Source organism: Clupea harengus, chromosome 6 (genome assembly GCF_900700415.2).
Source record: "Clupea harengus chromosome 6, Ch_v2.0.2, whole genome shotgun sequence".
In the NCBI taxonomy this organism is placed as follows: domain Eukaryota; kingdom Metazoa; phylum Chordata; class Actinopteri; order Clupeiformes; family Clupeidae; genus Clupea; species Clupea harengus.
In genome coordinates, this window is record NC_045157.1 from 23710005 (window position 1) to 23730764 (window position 20760).

Sequence of the window (20760 nt, forward strand, 5' to 3'; positions counted from 1 at the left end):
CATCATCCAACATCACAAGTGGCCAGCAAATGTGCAGTGCTTAATGTTTTGTAAACTAGCAAACTGGTGATAATGTTTTGGATCTTTCCACTTGAAAAACACAGCAGTTGTTGGTGGTCATTTTTATTCATTACAAAGATTGGATATGCTATGCACATGTTCCTCCCTCAAAGCCATTATCTATAATTAAAATGTTTATAAAGTCTTGAAATCAACACAAAATGTCATAATGGATATGGTTTTTCCAACCACTGACATTTAAATGATCCCTCCCTCTGTTTCCTGCCACATAATAAGTGGCAGTTTGTCATTTTCATCCTTGATGAGTCCCTGCAATCTCTGAAAAGCCTGAAAAGGATTCAGATAGCCAAGGTTCCTTTGTTCAGAACAGTCCACTGAAAATACACTAAATTCTGACTCTGTGCCTTTCGGCCATTTTCTTCCTGTTTGTGTCATTTTGTATCAGAATTATCACAGTAGAATCTCTGTCTCTCATTAGGCATCTGGTTTAGTAACTTGAAGAGGGGCTGTGTGACTTAGACACATTAATAATTGAGTAATTGAAATCGCCAACATAGATGTAAGTTACACATTTGCAAGATATGCACAGTTGTAAGACCACACAAAATTCTGAAACTCTAGAAGAACACCTTTCTCAAACACACCAACACAACACACATACACACATACACACACACACACACACACACACACATACACACACACACCTACGTAATGCTACTATGAGTTTGACTATAGAGCATGCAACCTTTGAGCCAGTGTTTAAAATGTGCAACATGATTTTTGTAATGCGGATGATCATGTCAGTCTCAAGGTGTTTTTTTCTTCTTCCTTCCTTCAGTGACACGCTGCACTTCAGGCTCTAGACAGATTTTTGTGAAGTGTTGTTATCTAGTTCTCAAGTAATCACAACAAATCATATAGCAGTTGGCTTAGTTCGTCTGACAGAATAGTGCTCTCTAATTAAACATGCAGAATTGGAGGAGAACACATGTTAATTTAATGTAACAAAAATGTTGATTTTTATGCAGTCCCTTTAAAATATTAATAGAGTAGACTTGCATTTCAAGTTGCATCAAAGCCTCTCATCATATGCTAATGTGATGCACACTGCCTCCTCCCTAACAAGCTGGGCTGCTACAGTTGGTAAGACCAAGGCTTTAACCTGCACATGTGTGGCCTTTCACCACATTACAAGATCCTAATGACCTCATAGAGGGCATGTTTATCTAACAATACAGACAAGCAGATGCATTGAGAGTTGATAAGACCCCTCAAAAGAAAATAACTATAACAGAATGTGTATTCACTGCTGTTTTTTTTTCAGAGACAGTACATCGTATTTTTACTCTATGTTTTATTTTCCAGATAAAATGTAATGCTGAACTAAAATTGTAATTTGGCTTCGGACACTAATTTCAAATTTATGAGTCAACGTGCAGACCTTTTATACATCATCATTTCTGAAACAAGACAATACTGTAATATGAAATTTAAAAAGGTATAAATATAAATTGTGTAAATGTATGTGCTAAACATAATACAGTTAAAAGAAATATATATCTTCACAACTCTGTGTCCACTTATGCTTTTACCTATAGATTCACAACCAATTGTTAGACCTTAAAAATGTGTATATTGTTTGGAAACTGTGGCAATGGATTGTTATCCTAAATTGGATACACAGCTTTACACAGTAGAGCTACCAAAATTGTGCAGCTGATGATTTGTGTAGTTCCCAAATTGAACGAAGGGTGGCGTCTAAGTCACACCAATTCCACTCATCCGCTCCTACTGTAGCCTACCTGACCATGATAGAAAATGACCTAGAACTTTAAAGTCTGGTTATGCGTCGATTTCTGTGATATTGTTCTTGCTCGTCGAATTTCTGTTTTGAGGAACCATTTAAAATAAATTCACTTTTAGACCTACTTAATGACTGATGTTAGATGTCAAATTGTTGATACACTGGATGTAAAAAACGATACTACAGATTTATAGCCATTTTTTTATGTATATTTGAAACGTGTTTTCTTACCTTTTTGTAAAGTTTCGAAACATTTAAAATGTTGACTTTATACGTGCGAAGCGTCTCCGTTCACCCTTTCTTCCTGAGAAAACATCCAGTGCAGATAGTGTTTCCTCAAGACTTGGGGAGAAACTTGTCTTGTATTTGTACAAAAACATAAGGTTAAGTTCTTATTTTTGTGAGGAGTCATACTCTACAAGAGATAATGCCAAAAAGATCATGGCAGATCTAAAATGTTGCTTACTAAAGTGGATCAATCAGGACATGAAAAGCAATATGAAAACCGTCCTGATTACTTTTTTGTACTTTGAAAATCTTGATGTCAACGCAAATATATTACAATACAGTCATGGATGGAGAAAAGTTTTAAGTGCAAAAGGTTTATTGCCGTGAAGCCAAAGCTCTGTTTTAAATAATTTATCTTCAGTTTGGTGCAGATGAAAATCAAGGGATGAGATGTGACGTGTGGATATGGTTTTCCCAGGAACAAAGGGAATGTGAAAATGTGAAAATGAAAGACAGACAAGAGCAGGAACAGATGTGATGAGATGTTGTGAAAGGATATCTATTCTGGCATGCCCCCTATGTCTTCAATTCTCTCTCCTCCTCACTCGCTCCCTCTCTCTATCTTTCTCTCTCACTCGCTCCCTCTCTCTCTCTCTTTCCCTCACTCTCTCCCTCTCTCTCTATTTCTCCCTCCCTCTCAGCCCTATGTGACTCTTCAGTGAACAAACAGCATTTCCTTCTGCATCTGTCCCTGTCATTGTAAGTACAACACTGTATTATCAATGTAAACTATTGTTTTCATATTATTTGCAATATCGCTTGCCATGTGGACTGCTGCGCCGATAAATTATGTGCATGTCTTTCATAGTGTTTCTCCAATACTGAAATAGACTTTTGAGGACTTCTAAGTTTTATTTTACTGACAAAGTAGGTATTTAGTTTCCACTGTTTATTGTAGTAGATTCAGTCGGCATGCTAAAACAGGGAGAACTAAATTCCTCATTCTTTCATTATGGGAATGTTCGAGGACATGATGATTATTTAAAATGTGTCAAAAGACAGTCCACAGAAGAGTGTGTAATGCAGTCTGGAATACATGCTGGAATACATGACCAATCTGAAACTTCTATGTGCCATGTAGAGGAAAAAAATCTATATGTGCAAACGATATAATCAGTTGGACCACCGATCCCTCCAATACAATTCTTAGATGGAAAAGACGTGTTAAGATGTTTTGCTGAAAATGATTGGCTTTAGTGTAAGTCCAGTGGGCTTGGACAAAGTTCTGATGCAAAGTAATTTTCAGTCCATAATGTATATTTATAGAAGAAGGTCAGCATCTCGCCACAAAGTAGGCTTTACGTGGAAGTTAAGTGATGATCGATACCCATTAAAACAGCCGCCTATAAATGTTACTGCACAATTTCCTACGAACTATCAGATTGACATGTCAGGAAACATGTTAGTTTAATTAAAGAAAATTGTTCCCCGGACTCTGCTCCGATTGTTTCTTCCTTGTGATGAAAAGTAGGGGTTTGGGATTTAAAATAAAGTTACAAGTCCTGATATCTATTATAGTAGCAGGTTAAGTAAGTAATGTCTCTTATTTGTAGTCTCTTATATATAGTAACAGAAGGATATAGGTCTATAAATAGTCGTAATCTATGGGCTTATACAGTTTCTCTTTAATCGACTTTATCCTGCCACACTTGGTATTTGTGTTTGAACAAATTCCGTCATTTGACTGGAGAAACATATTGAGAAATTGTGTTGTTACAACGCACTGAAATACCATTCAGTTGGCATTGATCGTGTGTACAGATCACAGACTTTTTCTTTAGTTGTGCAAGGTAGTGCACACACAAAACTATGTTTCCAACTGTATGGATGACTTTTTCGGTCGTTTTATTCTCCGCATTTTACCGATACATAAACCTCAAGGCTTTTTGTGGTGCCGTTTTAACTTATAAATGAAATGTACACTACCACATACATTTGAAGAATTCTCCATATTGTGAGTGAAAGAAAATATTCACGGTAATGTCAGTGACACTTAACCAAAATGTTATGGTCAGTGCGTGTCTCTCTGATAGTCAGAATCACCGACTGTCAAAGCTTGAATGGTGCAATTCGCACAAGCCACCAGCATCGGGTAGTAGACAGTAAAGAGCCTATAGGTCAACTCACTGCAATAAACGCTGTGTTTGATTGAATTGACCCAGTATTGTAAAAGACCTACAATATCACCTTTACCTGACTAAATGTTTGGGTAGCTCACAATTCACCATGAAATCGATCTCTGAATTGCAGTTGTCGCGGATTTCAATCTGCAAAGAGTAGCCTGCTGAATAGTTACTTCACTAAAACCTCTACAAGAGGCTCTGCAGACATAATACATCTAAGGAAGTTATAATCACCTCTCTCTCGAAAAAAAAATAGACATAACCGCAACAAATGGGCATATTGTTTCACAAATGACACTATTTGCATTTGCGACTGGTCATTGTTATTCCCCTTTGCGATTACGTGTTTTAAGGTGCTTTATAATATGAACTACTTGGTTAAAACGGCTCATATAACACTAGGCCTGCAAGGAAATATAATGCATTGAGCTCACCTTCAATTTCTATATAATTTAATAAAAGATATGTGTCCATATGTAAGAGGAGAGAAGTCTCACTCTCTTGCTCTCTCTCTCGCTCGCTCTCTCACTCTTGCATCTCTTGTCTGGGAGGGGGAGCCCTGCCTCTTTGCCTTCCTCAGATCAATGCCCTGGCCACTCACTTTCTGATGTTGCACGACGGGAAATGCTTTGAATAGTTGCGACATGGCCGCTCGCATTGATTGCCAAGATTGACAGCACTAACCATCGTCTTCTCTTGTTTCTGTGAAAGGGAGAGGGGAGACAACTAAGATAGGTAGTAACAACAGCTCCTTGCAGTTTTGACAGTTGAACTTCGCAGTAAGAACGGGATTCCCTTTCTATGGTCAGGGGAACAACAGTAGACTTTAGTTTCTTCTCTTTGCTCAGCAGATTACAATCGTTATTTCTAAAATTCCTATATTGAAACGGGATACGACGAAGACCAGCGTTGTCTTTGGTACTCTGACTATATTCAGGTAAACTTGTTTTTGTTGGAACCTGTTGTTTCGTGATTCCGTGTTAACCTTAATTCTGAGTGCCTTCTAGCTTATTTTTCTTCATCTGTAACTGTATTGCTTACTCATTCTCACATTCCATTCAAAATTAGACTATGTTCTTCTTGGTACTGTTCATTTAGATTGGTGTTATCGATGGACGGCCATCTACGTTTTTATTTTTGTTTGCACGCATAATAAGGCTATCGTATTTTCCTTACGAGACCTAGGCTACTCAGTGTTAACAGCAGACACGGGCTTACAGGCGTAGAAAGGCGCTGCTGGCCACGATTGCCATACGAGTCGGATTTCTCTTATTTCTTATGTTTCCCTTAGGGATGACAGTTTTAAAAGTTAGCCAAACTTTTCATCCGTGCGCCCTCTTCGTCTTTGTATAATGTGTTATGTGTAGCCTGTTTTATTGTGCGCATTCGCAGCGGGCTACGGACGATTGCCTCGGCAGCACCAGCGGACGCTTCAGTTGATGCGCAAATCTACTGGTTAACACACTTGAAATTGCTTCTTGTAATTAGACCATATACAAGTGACAAAACCCTCACTAAAATATCGGCGTATTGGGACGAGGTTAGTATCCGGATGCTTGGTGAACTTCCCTCGGTGGGAAGCAATTTCACGTTTGTCCACAGAGCGGTACTATTCATTGACAATAACGGGTGTGTTTCGAAATTGTGTGCTCCTGTTCTGCAGTTACGAGGTTTAACGCGCTAAAAGTTTCCTTCGAAGTAATTAATACGATGTATCTTGGAAGAGCTTGTATTGTTTACTCTAAACATTTTGTTAGTGGACCGCGCAACATTTAGCTCATATGCAAATTACAAGGGTTAATTGTCCCTGTATGCGCTTAAAAATCTCCCTGACTTAACTTTCGCTTGAGGTCAGGCGAATTGACCTTAGAAGAATGCATAAGCCATAAATTATAATCAACTCTTCATCCACCGCCTGATCCATTCAAAGACAATACTCAACCTGGACAAACAGGCTTCCTTTAGCCTGCGAACTTTCTAAACAGTGCGTTGTAAGTAGCCTTCTCTACTTCTCTACCTCAAGGATTTTAAGTAGCTTCATAGGTTATATGTTGCATATTGTCATATTGTCGTTATTTCACACATATCCAATTTGAGCTATTTTGCTATTAATCTCAATTGCATATTTTGTTTGCTATTTTTGTTAATATCATTTTCATTTCATGAAGAGGATCAGTAAGTGAAGTAAAACGACAGAACTGTCATTTTATCACACACGAATTTTGATCATAGCAGTACCATGTATGTGTTTGTTCAAAGACCAAAGCACAAGGCAATAATTTCGTGTAGATCTATTTCATCATGCTTTAGACATAAACAGATTTTTTTTTAAATTGCCCTGGTATCAATAAGGCAAACCTGAAAATCAATCACACTTTAGCCTTCGTGAAAGACCTAACGCTGTTTCTGTATAGGGTGTTTAAACCCAAATTAGTCGTCTCTGAGCCGTAGTAATCGATACACTTTATTGTCGAGTTCTGTCCAACAGATAATACTTTTGTTAAAACTTTGTGCGATGTAGCATGAATTTATTGACAGTTGCCACTTTTTTATTCGGGAACCGATGTTGCAAGCTGTTTTTCAAGCTGATTGATTATTGCGCAAATGTTGGAAAAATAGAGAAAAATATAAAAATAGAGATCGGTTATAGTGAAAATACAATTCAGTGACCACCGTCATGGAGAAAAAATATATTGCGTATTCCACTTTTTTCCTTTACCGCTGAAACATGCACAAAAGCTTTGTTGTTCTCTTGGATAGGCGGAATCCGACACCTTAATTAAACACAGCTTAACTTTTCTCGTTTTTCCCCCTTGGAAATTGTGTCCAGTCTGTAAGAATAACCCGGTGTCTAATAATACATTCTTGTCTGAAGTGAGAGAGGCTGTTTGAAAAACAATCCCCTGGCTTGTCCCACTGTTGGGGAGAAGTTGATCCCGTAATGGCATTTTGTTTTGAACAGTTGCTGTTAGCTCTGAGTAGAAGTTCCCTCATAAGGTAAGGTGGCACTGGAGCCCAATGGAAGTCTAAATGGCACATTTATTATTAGACTGCCAATTCAGCACATTGTCCTGATTGCTATACAGGGATATGCTGCACTGTCTGGCCTCTCAATAGGAGAGACTCTATTCACCCCAGCCAGTTTGTCTCTGACTGCTCGAATGTATTGAGAAAATGGACCTTTTGATTGACAGTTCGTGATTGTTTCACCTAGCCTTTGAACTTCATTGACCATTAATCCAAACACGCAATAATTTACAGTGTCTTTCACATTCTCCTATCATTTAAACGTTTCATAATTATTAACTCTTTTTTCCCACAAATTGCAAATTCCAAAGATTTTGATTTTTATCCGTAAGCGCCATGGCATTTAAAAAAAAATCAAACAAAGCAAATATGAGCCTGTATTAAATACATAATTGGTCTCTGATAAATTGTCTTTAAGGACAACAACGGTGTTTGTATTTCCATGTTGTGTATATGATGCAGATGAACCGTGATTACAATATTTACTGAATTGCTTTCTTTCTTTATAAAGGAATTATGGTATTTATTTTCATATCCTCTCATTTCTCTTAGTCTTTGTATTGTGTTATTTTTTCCCTGTTATATTTTTTGTATTTGTAGTAAGAATATACAGGATGTTCATCGACTGACAGTCATATTTTCAGGAGCTGAGCCTTTTCCCCCAGAATGAACTCCAGTCTTACATGTACCCCTCCCGTGTCTGTTTCGTAGGGCTATCTGCACGTGGATTTGGGGAGGAACTTGTGGTTTTACGCGAGTGCAGTGCATTTCCTTGCTGGTCCGGAGGAGAGATATCGACGCGCTGACGCATGTGGTGCCAGTAAGTTCAGAGATTGTTAACAGAGCTTACATGCGGAAAACGTGTGCTGCGCACTTTTTTTCTTCTATGATGACTAGCTCGCTTAAATAGAGCCCGTATAAGGAAAGCGCAAGGATGCGCACGTCTGTGTTGATCTTTGATGCTTGATTTGACACAGGTCGGTGCACTTTGACATGACATTAATTAACCAATAGTCACTCAGAACAACGAAGGCTGTAATGCACAAGAAGTTTACCAGTGTGGTGAATTTGGTGTTGTTCAAGTCACAGCTGCATGAGCTATTTTGAAACAAACACATTTGCATTTTAGAGAGCTTATTTACTCTTCTGTTGGCCTTTAGATCGAAGTACGATTGAGATCAACAGTAAATCATGATTATTCCTCACAAAAATACATAACGGGAAATAATCAGCTCCCTTTTTAGTGTGTGGCTATGAGGTGGCTGACGAGGTTGTTAGCAGACTTGTGCTGTGGTGATATGCTAGCGTTTGAGCAAAGCAAAGCAAAGAAAAGTCACATCAGAGGTGTTTTACTCTTCTCAAGGGAATTGTCAAAGTTTAGTAGGAATTTTAAAATATGGATTTCTTCAGCTGGTTCGTATTTTGCATACCATAAATGTCAAGCAGTATCATAAGGTTGAATGGCCGAGCTGATATTAGAGTGATGTGCATGACTCCTAAGTGAATGTAGATGTCCTCCTTTGGGACAAGTGTTTCCTGGTTGGCAGCTGCAAAATGCATTAGCAGTCAAAAATTGAATCAGTAAATTAACATTGAATACTGATTTTTTTTGCATTTCTACATCTGTGGTCTATGGCCTGAGTTGCTGACGAGTTATTTAATTTCTGAACATCAAGCTTCATTTTACATTAATTCGCCCTTTGTTTATAGAGTTCCACATTTCACGTCTTCAAGTTATTTGACAGAAAGTGACAATAATTACTGTCAGTTTTAGGTGGTTAACTAATTAAGTTTTTTTCATTGGTATGCAGACTACTCTGATATAGTTTAAGTGCTGTCTTTTTTGCAAAGAGGCGAGTACAACTAAAACAATTTTTATTAGTAGTCTCAATGTACTTAAGAAATAACATGACATTTCCGTATACATATCCAAGTCTCCCTGAAAGTGCAGGGAAGAAAGAACTTAACGGTTTCACAATATGTTTTATCCTTCTGTCACTGCCTTGCCTGGATCTCTGAGATGAATTGAGCGCAAATTTTTTAGGTTCAGTTTTATAGCTCAACTCTCCTTATAACTGTGTTATCCATGGATAATATCCTTGCCAAACTGAATTCCTTGCATCAGAATTATATTATGACTGGCATAACATGTAGCAGTAATAATGTTGAAAGCATGAAAAAGACTGATCTTTTGGGATCACAGTCTTCTCTAGGCTATCAAAGAGGTGCTGGTCATTTGGTCTCTTTTACAACCTTATTTACAATGTTTTTCTACTAAATGTTTTTTAATGCTACGTTGTATTCTAGTATGAAATAACTAACACTGTGCCATATTTCCAAATCATTACACACACTGACTTGTGTGAAAATGAAGTGAGAGGGTGACACCCATAGCTTTTCACTGGCCAGTCACATCCGATTAGGATATGATATTGGGATTTTATCCACATTGTCTCTGGAACTTGGAGGGGTGTGAGAGATTTCACCACACACGAGTGATCACAGCACCCCAGGGATGTACAGTGTGTCTGCGTGTGTGTGTGTGTGTGTGTGTGTGTGTGTGTGTGTGTGTGTGTGTGTGTGTGTGTGTGTGTGTTAAAAAAGGCCAATTCGAGAGGCGATGGCTAATAGCAGTAGCTACAGACTTTGCCCAGGTACGCCCTAAGTGTGCCTGCCTGTGTGTTTGAGGCTAACTGGGATGGCAGTGAGGCACTAATGATAAACAACATGAGAGGGGTAAACAACAGCAGGTCTGCTAAAGGTAAGGAGCCTGGCAGCCGAGGGGGAGGAATTGAGCGGGCTAATAAATGTGGCAGCACATGTTGTGACATCTGTCTTTATAAGTGTTAGCTAATTTGCGGTGGAATATCTCAACAATGATCAAAACCGATGGCAATATGCTTATTAGAGAGGCTCTCTTTTGTGGTGAAATTTTTCAAGATTCTCCCCTGCATTATTCAGAGACCAAGCCTCAGTCTGATAAAAATCCATTGCTACTGCGCATCAGCCAGTCTCTAATTAAAAGTAGCTTTGTTCCAGCACTGCAACTTCAGAGGAGTACTATAAAGGAATACGCAGTTGTGACATTTGTGTTAGCCATATCTGAGGAAATAGCTTCAGCATAGAAGATATCCACTTGTCATCTGATTTGCAAATGGCCTGCCTGTTGGTACAGATTTTCCAGTGCCATATGTTTTCAGTCAGTTTGTAATCATGTGATTTGAGGGCAGTTGATTTCAGTGTTATTTGCTCAAGCAACATTAGCAACATTAGTAAAAACATTAGCACATAGTTATTGAGTTGCTGTATTGGAATCACACTTAAATTGTGATTGTTTGATAGGACGATGGAGTGTCTTTATTGGAGGTGTGGTCAAAGTTATCACCTGGAAAAACATGACAATAATATAATAGATAAATGAATAAATAGCTTTATGGTCTTGTGTGTGCACCTTTAACATTAGCCATAAGTATTTATTTCCACACCATAAGTACAAATTAGCTAGCCTATACTTATCTGTGGCTCAACAACACGCCCAAATTGCAGTCTTGCCTCAGAGAAAAAAGAGGCTAAATCTACGGCACATGTAAGACTTGTAGCATAGCAATACAGTTTGGCATGTGTTTTAACCACAGTCCTTGCTCAAATGGATTGCTTCTTTTTAAGGGCTTTCATTGTTTTCCCCCCTCTCTCTCTTTCTTTCTCTCTCTCTCTCTCTCGCTCCCTCTCTTTCACCCTTTTGCTAACCTTGGGTACGGATTTCTCCTTGTCCAAGAATAGAAAATTGAGCGCGCGGTCTTTGATTCCTGTAGTCTCTTTATAAATGAAGAGTGCATCTCTGCCTGAGCAGTGGGAGCCATCTGCACCTGTGCTCCACTGGAGCAGAAGGATGTGCTGAAAGAGAGCCTCACGCTCGGCTCGGCGCAGCTCGGTGCGGAGCGGCGTGGCGCACTGCGCTCATCACACCGCTCGCCCTCTCCTCGTGCCAGAGTGGCCTGAGAAACATGGCAGCGACGGAGGACGTTAAAATGAATTTCTGCGATAGCTGCATGCCAGTGTAAAACGACTGGTCACAAATGCTCTCGATAAGATTATGACATGCAAATCTTTGGTTTTTATTTTTAGATAGAGTGCAAATGGATAGGATTCACCGGCTGGTCTATATGAACAATGTCAATCTGATGAACATAGGCAACAGATACCCTGTAAATCTAAACCTGGGTAATTATGTCGTTTTGAGTTCTGCCTAACCTAGAAAGCTAATTATTCACAGGAAAGTGGTGCATGATTATATGTAGCTGCAGATTTCCAGTAGTGTTAGTGGTTTGACAGTAAATAGCCCTCCGCTCCCTCTTCTAAAGCACACATAAATATGTAGAATTAATTGGAGGGGTCTGGGATGTGTGTTTTTGACAGAAGAAAGCTTATTTCTTTCGGGGCATCTGTAATCAGCACAATCAGGTACGATGCTCTAGTGTTGCTCATTGTTTTTTATGAATCAGAGGCAGATTTCTGCAGTGCATATGAAGATCGCAGGCTATTTCCATATCAAAGAGGCCCACTGTGCAGGCTGGCAGTAATTAAAACAGTGGTTTCGAGCCTGTGTGTGTGTGTGTGTGCGCTGAGGCGGAGGTTGTCAGGATCGTGCAGCCGTGTGCGGGCGGTTGACTCCTGCATGCTTCTCCAAATACACTTATAATTTTGTACAAATGTTTATGCCAGTCCATGCTCTTTTGCGGAGCAGCTGTCCTCGAGCCAAAACCATTTCAAGACAAAGTTAGTTTTCCTTTTTTCCCTAACCTCTTGTTGTGGCCCTTCCTCTTTCTTTTGCCTGTTTCAGAAAACATGATTTGGCAGGCAGTCAGGCCTTTTTTCTTTCCTCTCTCTCGTTACATGAATGAGTGATGCTGGTGCTTTTACAGTATTTGTATGCTGGGTATCATTAGCTGTTATGACATTCTTTTCTGTCGCATTCATCGGCAACTCATCCTCACTTCATAATGTAAATTATTCCTCATCTCATTTTAAGCGCTGTATGACCTTGGCCAAAATAATAGCGAGCGGTCGTCCCTTTTGGATTCCTATTGGGCTGTTGGTAATTTTTTTAGTGCCTTATTCTTCCTGAATTCTTGGAACTCTTCAGATCTGTCTTGGGGTGAGAGATTACTGTAGCTTGGGGCTCAATGAGGCTCATGCACAAAGCCATCGTTCCTTGTGATCCTCCCATTGTGTTGGATTTTCCTCCCCCTCTGGGCGGTGTGATGCCAAGGACTTTGCAGCCTCTGAAAATATCACAGCAAAAGTTAACACCATTCATTTCAATCGATGGACTTTAATGGTCAGAGGAGAATAGCAGTCCATGTTTCTTTTAACTGGATTATTGTTGAAAATATGCCTGCAGGTTGAATATACAAATTTCTGCAGGGTAATTCATTAAATAGTCCAATTCTTAGCAAATAACTGTGAACATTTTTATGTGCTGTGTGTGTACACTACTAGACATTTTAAAAATCCAATATAATATGTTTTAAGAGCAACGGTTCGAACTTTCCCATCTGTGCATTGTCTCAAAGTAAGGCTTTGATGCAGCTCCTTGTGTTTTGTGTTATCCATGCGAGAATGACTTAACAGTCTGCCATGGTGAGCATAATATGTTGCACCTCACCGGTGAGGGCTTTGATAATCTAACACCTCGGAGGCAAAACAGGTTGGTGCTCTCCCTAGGTCTGTGTGTGTGTGTGGCGCTGCAGAGTGGTGCTCTTGTAGCCAGGCCCATTTCAGAGGGTCCCAGATCACTGCAAACACACAGAGATTAGATATTAGCCAGTTAGCAGAGGCTGACAGCTTGCCTGGTATCTACTAGCTCAATCTGAAATGAGATGTAAAATATGTTCTGTAGCTGTGACTAAGCAGGACCGTCTGTGAAAGGGCTCTCCACTCCAGCATAAGCAATGCTGGGAGCTATTTGGCTGACACATCTTGTCAGAATTAGTATGTGCGTGTGTGCGTGTGTGTGTGCGTGTGTGTGTGTGTGTGTGTGTGTGTGTGTGTGTGTGTGTGTGTGTGCATACATGTGCACAACATGTATGTGAAGGCAGGAGAGAGTGCGAGAGAAATGCAGTACATTATTTGTGTGTGTGTGTGTGTGTATGTGTGTGTGGACACTGACATATAGCATGTTTATGTGGGTGTCACAAGTGGTCCACCACTCACAGCATTCGCAGTGATCCTCATTCATTGCAAAGCTGTCACCAGAAGACAGATCACAAACTTTATTGTGTCTTGAAGGGACTTAGGGTCACTAATTGATGTAATGTGATCTGGCATCCTGATTTACTGGGCAAGACCCCTGGTTGAACACTGGTCCATGATGCCGTATGATGGCGACTACAGTACTTTATTCACTGTAAATATTTCAGTTTAGGAGTTTTCACTTCAGAACATGGCCTCAGTTTTTATTTACAGCATTGTGCGCCGTATTGAATAAATAACTCATCATCCAGTGGGGTTTACTCTTAATCTCTGTTTTCCTTGTGTGCTTAATGGCAAAAGAAGACAAAAAAATTATTTGAACAAGAAAAGAGAAAGTAAGACCCTAAGATATGAAGTCCTCATTAATCATATATTAGCATACAGACAAATACAAAAAAATATTTTTAAATTCTGCCCTCGATGAAAAATAAGTGGCAAAAAATGAACAGTGCTCACATTACTGCTTTGAATGATGAGATGAGGGAAAGTCATATTTTGTCTACCTGTTCTTAAGCATCTTGAAAAATAATAATATTATAAAAAATATCACACTGTGTTGGTGGAGCCTAGGCATCAGTCAGATAGAGAGGGACTCTTGGCTGTGTGGTGGGGCTTCCTAGAGCACAATTAAACGTGAAGTGACTGGCAGCAGCAGCCACAGTGTTGGTCTCTCCAACTGCTCCCATATGGAAGAAGCAAGAGGATATCTGAAGGAGTCTGGGAAATTATATGGAAAAGTAAGGAAGACATTATGCCAAAATAAGATTACCCACAGTTTTCGTGTGGAAACTCATAATGCATTAGGCCAAAAACAAATTAATGTGACAAAAGACGGGAGGGAGGGAGAGAGAGGGAGGGAGGGAGAGAGGAAGAAAGGGGGGTGGGGAAGAATGCTGTGGCTGTTCTGTAGGTCTGACAGTAGTTAAGCTGAAATATTTCTTCCCTTCCAAAACCTGCTCTTTTGTTTCCTGGTTTCATGATTATTTACACCGACTTGGAGTTTTACAGGGTACTTTGCCTTCAGCATGCGTCATGAGAAAATGGCTTCAGCAGATGCAACCACAAGCTAGCTCTCTATTTTCTTTATTTCTTTCTCTTTCTCTTTCTCCCTCTCCTTCTTCTCTCTCTCTCTCTCCCCAATCTCTTCAGTGGGGAGAATGAAAATGTTATGAAAATACCAACATTCAGAATCTCAACCTGACTGACAATCTAAAACTCACACATTTTGTGTCTGAGTGTGTTTGATTGAGAGGGAGATATATATATATATATATATATATATATAGAGAGAGAGAGAGAGAGAGAGAGAGAGAGAGAGAGAGAGAGAGAGAGGGAGAGAGAGATAGAGGGAGAGAGAGAGCACTTGACTCTGTATGGCGATCTCCATGAACAGGCTTTGATGAGACTTGTGGTGACTGAAAACCACCGTGAGGAGAGAGAAAAAGAGTGAGTGGGTGATGAAGAGAACGTGTGTGTGTGTGTGCCCGTGCACACAGCATTGCCTCTGACTATGTCACGATGGCTAAAAACTCATCGTCTCAACTGAGAATGCTCAAAGGTCTTTGAGGCAATAATGATGTTGGGATCATTTCAAAGCAGTATTTGCTACTTGGTATTTCTTTGTCAATGTGTGAATAGACTATGTACATCTCCACTGGTGCCTGATATACAAGCTGTGTGTGCATGGTTGCATGTGTAGGGACATACACATGTACACACATACACAGACACACACACCGTGACATAAAACACTGCTGATAGGCTGACGACTTCTCCATTCTAGAGAAGCTTTGTCAATATATATATATATATATGTCTCTCTTATATATATATAAATCAGTAAAATGTGTTCCATGTGACAAGGTGGCACCATTTTACCAGTCCACTGGCATTGTACAGACACGAGATGTTTCGCCAGCACATATTAACCGCACTGAAGTATAAACACCATGTCGGAAAAAAAATAACATTTTGCTTTGAATGAATTGGAAAAGAATTGTAAATTAAATTATAACTCATCCGCTTTTTCGTCATCAACTCAGAGCAGACATGTTCTCCTTTTTGGAAACAAAAGGCTTTTTGGAAGATATTTACGTTTCAAATTGTCACAGCTCACAGTAATGAACAGAACTCTATGTAACAGACCCCAAAAATAGAGTCAGCGCTGCACAAAGAAAGTTCTTCAGCTAGTGAACTCAGTGACCACAGCCTCTGTTTGGTTTTGGTGAAAGCACCTCCCTTCTACCTTTGGATTACTGTTTTATTGTTGAAAACCAAGGCTGCTGGAGCTTTTGTTGTGGAACTGTAAAATGAATCCACTTTGATAATCTTTTTTTCTCCTGTCAGTTGGGTAAAGAAAAAAGTGCTGAAACGATGGAGAAATCTTGTGGTTTCGCCTCCCATGCGTTACCCATCATCTTCTCTGACAAACGTAAAGGAGACCCACACTGGCACGCGCTCAACACCCATGCTCAGCTCAAGTACATGTGTCCAACACACACACACACACACACACACACACACACACACACACACACACGCTCAGCCAGTCTCTAAGTGTATAGTAACATATAAACTGGTAGGAGATCAGAGTGAGAGGGAGGACCCTGGCACAGCAACAGGCTCACCAACGCTTTTCCACTGAGCAATGAGCACTCAGAAGAAGTACTCTCTCTCTCTGTCTCTAGCACTCTCTCACTCACCCTCTCTCTCTCTCTCTCTCTCTCTCTCTCTCTCTCTGTCTCTACCTCTCTGTCTCTCTCTTAGTCAGCACACAGTGTAGAAACGGGCACATACTCTAACCAGGCTCGCAGGGAAACTGAAACTATGACACACACTAAAACAGGAGCCCACAGGCAACAGCATGTAAATGACAAGTCTCTCTATGAACAAGCCAAGCTGCAGACCTCTGATTTTCTACCCGTATTTTCTACCCTGCCGCACTGTTCCGCTTGGTTCCCTCATGGGAAACCCGTCATTTGTGCTGGTTGGAAGCCATTTTGCCGATGACATTATTTTGCACGTCGCTCTCAGTGCGGTACGGCTGTAATACAGCACAGGGACAGGTTAGGAGGACCAAACTCCATCTGGTCTTCAGTGGGCACACAAGTGTGAATAGTACATACGACTGAAGGGGTTCTGTTTTCTTTTATTTTTCTGTGTTTGAATATGTTGCATGCACATGGGTGTGTATGTTTGTGTGTGTGTGTGTGTGTGTAAAAAAGACAGAGACAGAGTGTCTCTGCACACATTGGAGAGTGTGTGTGAAATGGGAGGTCCACTGTGGGCCTGCCACCATGGCACACACACACACACACACACACACACACACACACACACACACACACAGCCACACACACAGCCACACACACAGCCACACACACACACACGCCAGGCCCTGGAGCTGCGGCGGGCCGTCACTGCGGAGGAACACTTTGTGTCTTTGGTCAGGGGTGGAGCTGAGGGCTTGCCGAGGCGGGCGGGATGGTCCTCCTCCTGGTTCGCCATCTGCAGGGTGGAGGAGCACGGGCCACCGTCCAGGCCATAGAGAGGCTTCTAATTAAAACGTCATCATTATCAACTTGTGGTCCGCGATCATCCCCAGCACTGGCTCTTCCAAGATGAACATGGAATCAGTGAGGCTTTCCTTGAAGTCGCTGTTGGACGGAATTAGAAAGGGAAAGGCAGAGACAGAGAGAGAGAGACAGAGAGAGAGAGAGTGAGAGAGAGGAGGAGAGGAGGAAAGGAGCGGAGCTGTATGGAGTGCTGGTTTTTTGGCTTGAAGTAAGAAGGCGTGCTGCCATTTCCACTCAGGTTTAAACAATTACCCGACATCAGAGAGAGAGCAGCCCAGGCTCAGTTAAACGCGCGCCTGCCGTAGCCATCGCCTTGGCCTCGGACGGCGGCAGTTTGCAGGAAACATGGTACCACATGTTAGTGCCTGTAATAATTTCAATTAGTGCCAGCGGGCGTGCCAGCAGTATCTGTGTCATTCGAGTGTGTCGGCGGCACTTTTTCCCTTTGAGTCCTGGCAGCTCCCCCAATACGATATTTCATAGCGAGCTTTAGCTGAGTGACACGGGGCTCCCTGAAAGAGTTCAGCGAGACGGGATTGTTAGGATGTAATCACATCCCTGTGATTAAAAGAGGGAAGTGACTCTGATTGAGACAGTTTTGTCGATGAGGAGGAGGAGGAGGAGGAGGAGGGGATGGAAAAAAAAAGAAGTGTGTGTGTGTGTGGGGGGGGGGGGTTAATATTCAGATGTGAGTGAGGCAAGAGGGGAGCTGAAACCCTCGGCAGGATTTCCAGCGGCGGCGGCAGGACGACTCTGCCAGACTGCCGTGTAACCACACGCCATGATATCATCTTCACAGCAGATTTCATCAGGGCCTCTTTTTTTCCTTTTTTGCTCTGGCTATTGGGCAGAAAATGTGTATGTGTGTGTGTGTTTGTGTGTGTGTGTGTGTGTGTGTGTGTGTATGTGTGTGTGTGTGTGTGTGTGTGTGTGCGAGATAGCGGCCTATATTGCCATGGGGGCTCCCCGGTTCGCTTGCTCCAGGTCTGGGTAACACTGCAAATCTCCGTGGCTTTGCTCAGCTGGGCCCTCGGAGGAGCAGATTTAGTACTGTTTAGGTCTTGTATGTCTGCCTTTGATTATAAAAAAACGAGGGATGGACTGAGTGTGACGCTTGTTTTCGTATGCTATCAGCCTGGCATGCAGGAGTAATGTTGTCCACTTGCACAGCAAATTGAACTTGAAACCGTCAGGAATGCACATAGCACTCAGAGCCTCCCTCTGCACAAAGAGACAGAGCGAAAGAGAGAGAGAGAGAGAAGGAGAGAAGGAGAGAGATAAAGAGAGAGAGGGAGCACGGTGAGGATTGCGCGTTTTTGTGAACTTCAAAGTATGCAGCACTTTCCAAGCGGCGCGAGAAAAAGCCTTATTATTAGTAGTTACCTTCAAGTAGGGGATGAGCATTGGTTTTTCACCCTTTTCACCCCAGCTTAATCTAAGTAGGTCCACTTTGAGGCATGTGATACAGGCGTTTTATGAATCATTTCTTGGGGACGCTCTCAAAGTATAAAATAGACGGTGAGGTCTCACAATTTTACAATTTCACAACTGACTTCCTCCTTAAAATGACAGTGGCTAACCTGCCTATTACTCTTTTTGATTTGTCTGGCGTATGGTTTTGCGCTCCGCGAGTTATACATAAAAAAGCTTAGATTCCTTTGCGTTTATGGCTCAAGTCTGCTTATCGCTCAGGCTTTTCACGGCCAAAGAGTGGATATTTCCAATTTCGACAATTTATTGCAACGGTGCAATGGGATTCTAGCCACTTAAGACTTGTTTCCAGTTGCACAAAACATGTTACCTGTGTTTTGTTGCTCTTTCTCAAAAATAAAGAACACAATTGTGCATGCACTGGGCTGGGCACTTTTCCTAACATTGGCATCATTAAGCAATGGAATTCTCTCAGCCTAAACACTGTGCTGTGTGAAACATGAAGGTGTCAGGTAGGGCATGCCAGGGGTGGTTTGCCTTTCATGGTAGTCGTGCCTTGCGTGTTATGCCAGAGTTTTATCTCGACACTGTTATGTTGTTTCAAAAGCAGTTAAAAAGGGCGCAGACAAGATACTAGTGTGAGCAAATCTGACTGATTTTACATGATTTTTTCATGTTTAAAAAAAAAGGAAAGTGGACCAAATGTGTCTGCGTTTCCTCTCCTCTGCCAAAAGACCCGGCCTGCACCCACAGAGTGTTTTGCTTGTATGGTGTAGATCATGTTTCCTTCATGTTAAAACACCTCTCTTTGTGCCCAGATTTTTCACTTTTATTTATTTACATCTCCGCTTCCTTCTGGATTCGCCCGTCAAAACACACGCTGGCTCGAAATTTATATTCGTATGTAATCTAAGATATATTTGAAAATATTGCGGGGCGAACAGTAGTGGCCGTGGACACCTCCTGATATTTTTGTTGGAGCTTTGACAGTTTTTCTGCGCAATAATGAGAACCATGTGTTTCACTGGCTGAAGAAAATTAGCGACCTTTCATGTGACCCACCTGTCGTGCTTTCAACGCCGATAATGCTAACCTCATGTCGCAATCAGCAGGAGCCAGAGTGAACGAGAGTGACAGACAGAGATAAAGTCACAAGAGGGGCTGATCAGATGGACAGCAGAGGTAGCGGGGGGGGGACAGAAGGACTGATAGACGGGAAGAGAGATGCATACCTGGTGGCCATGTTTGACACACTTTCACCACTGTCGGAAGCAAAGAAACGCTGCATTTCGCTAACAGTTTGGAATAAAGAAAACCAACACAAAAACGAAACCCCTTAAGAGGAGTCGCGGGTCCGTCAGTGGCGGTGAGGGCGGGTTTGTCTGTGTGTGTGGTTTTTTCTTCTTCTCTCGTTTCCTCCCCTCTCAGACACTTGGCCCGTGGGCCGTCTCGAGTGTGGTTATTGGCCGCGGTGTGAAGGTGAGGAGCCGCTTCGGTTTTGCACGGCCTGTGCCACGCTGTAACGAGCTCCGCGGGCATGATTGGAATATAATAACTGTTCCACAGTGTTTTTCTTACCCCCTCCTCCCCCCATACACACACACCGGCCCCTGCGAAAATGTAAAACTGCACACTGAAACATGGGATATATAGTAGGGTTCGTGATGTAAGTTGTTATTACTGGAGATGTGGAATAGGAAAATTGGGATTTCTCTCTCCCCCCCCCCCTCTAAAAAAAGAAAAATCCACTGTGTGAGAAGAATTATGTCACAAAGGCGACATTGTAGTCAGTTGGGTGGATTGCGGGTAGTGTTTTCTCTCTCTCTCTTTCTCTCTCTCTCTCTCTCTCTCTCTCTCTCTCTTCACTCCCTCTTGTTCTAGACATTGTCCGGCCACCTTCTGCGTGTTCCAGCCCCAGACTAAGGGCTTGACGTCATGAGCATGTCTTTCTCTTGTGCTGTAATCAATGCACAGCGGGCCTATAGGCTCAACTTCATAATGGAAAAAATGCATCACACACATACACGTTTTTGTGCACTGGTGACTAGTGCCGCCACCACCACTTTAAAATGGATTTTTCTTTTTTGGAAAATAATCGTTGGATCCCTGTAGGGTGGATGGAGGTTCTGAATAAGCCCATTAGGTTTGGTGTGTTATGGCAGTCTGGGCTGGTATGACAGAGCGGTGGGGGTAGGGGACACAGCGACAATGTCTTGGCCCCCACCTCTTAGCCTCC

General features: G+C 41.6%; 1 protein-coding gene across 5 annotated transcripts in view; it reads left to right on the plus strand.

Annotated features, from left to right (window-relative positions):
• The first annotated feature begins 2712 nt into the window (after positions 1-2712).
• Positions 2713-20760, plus strand: part of sox6 (SRY-box transcription factor 6) — a 163866-nt gene continuing 145818 nt past the window's right edge. For 2 of the 5 annotated variants that reach the window (XM_012814927.3, XM_012814924.3), the window contains exons 1-2: positions 4785-5176; positions 7978-8086. Coding sequence is in view for 3 of the 5 variants with exons in the window: in XM_012814924.3 (XP_012670378.2) it covers positions 8076-8086 (11 nt within the window). In the remaining 2 variants the exon portion in view is untranslated. Of the gene's footprint in view, positions 2816-4784; positions 5177-5209; positions 6231-7977; positions 8087-20760 lie in introns of those variants that run through there. The other 3 variants (XM_031569509.2, XM_042708090.1, XM_012814925.3) reach the window with 3 other exon arrangements.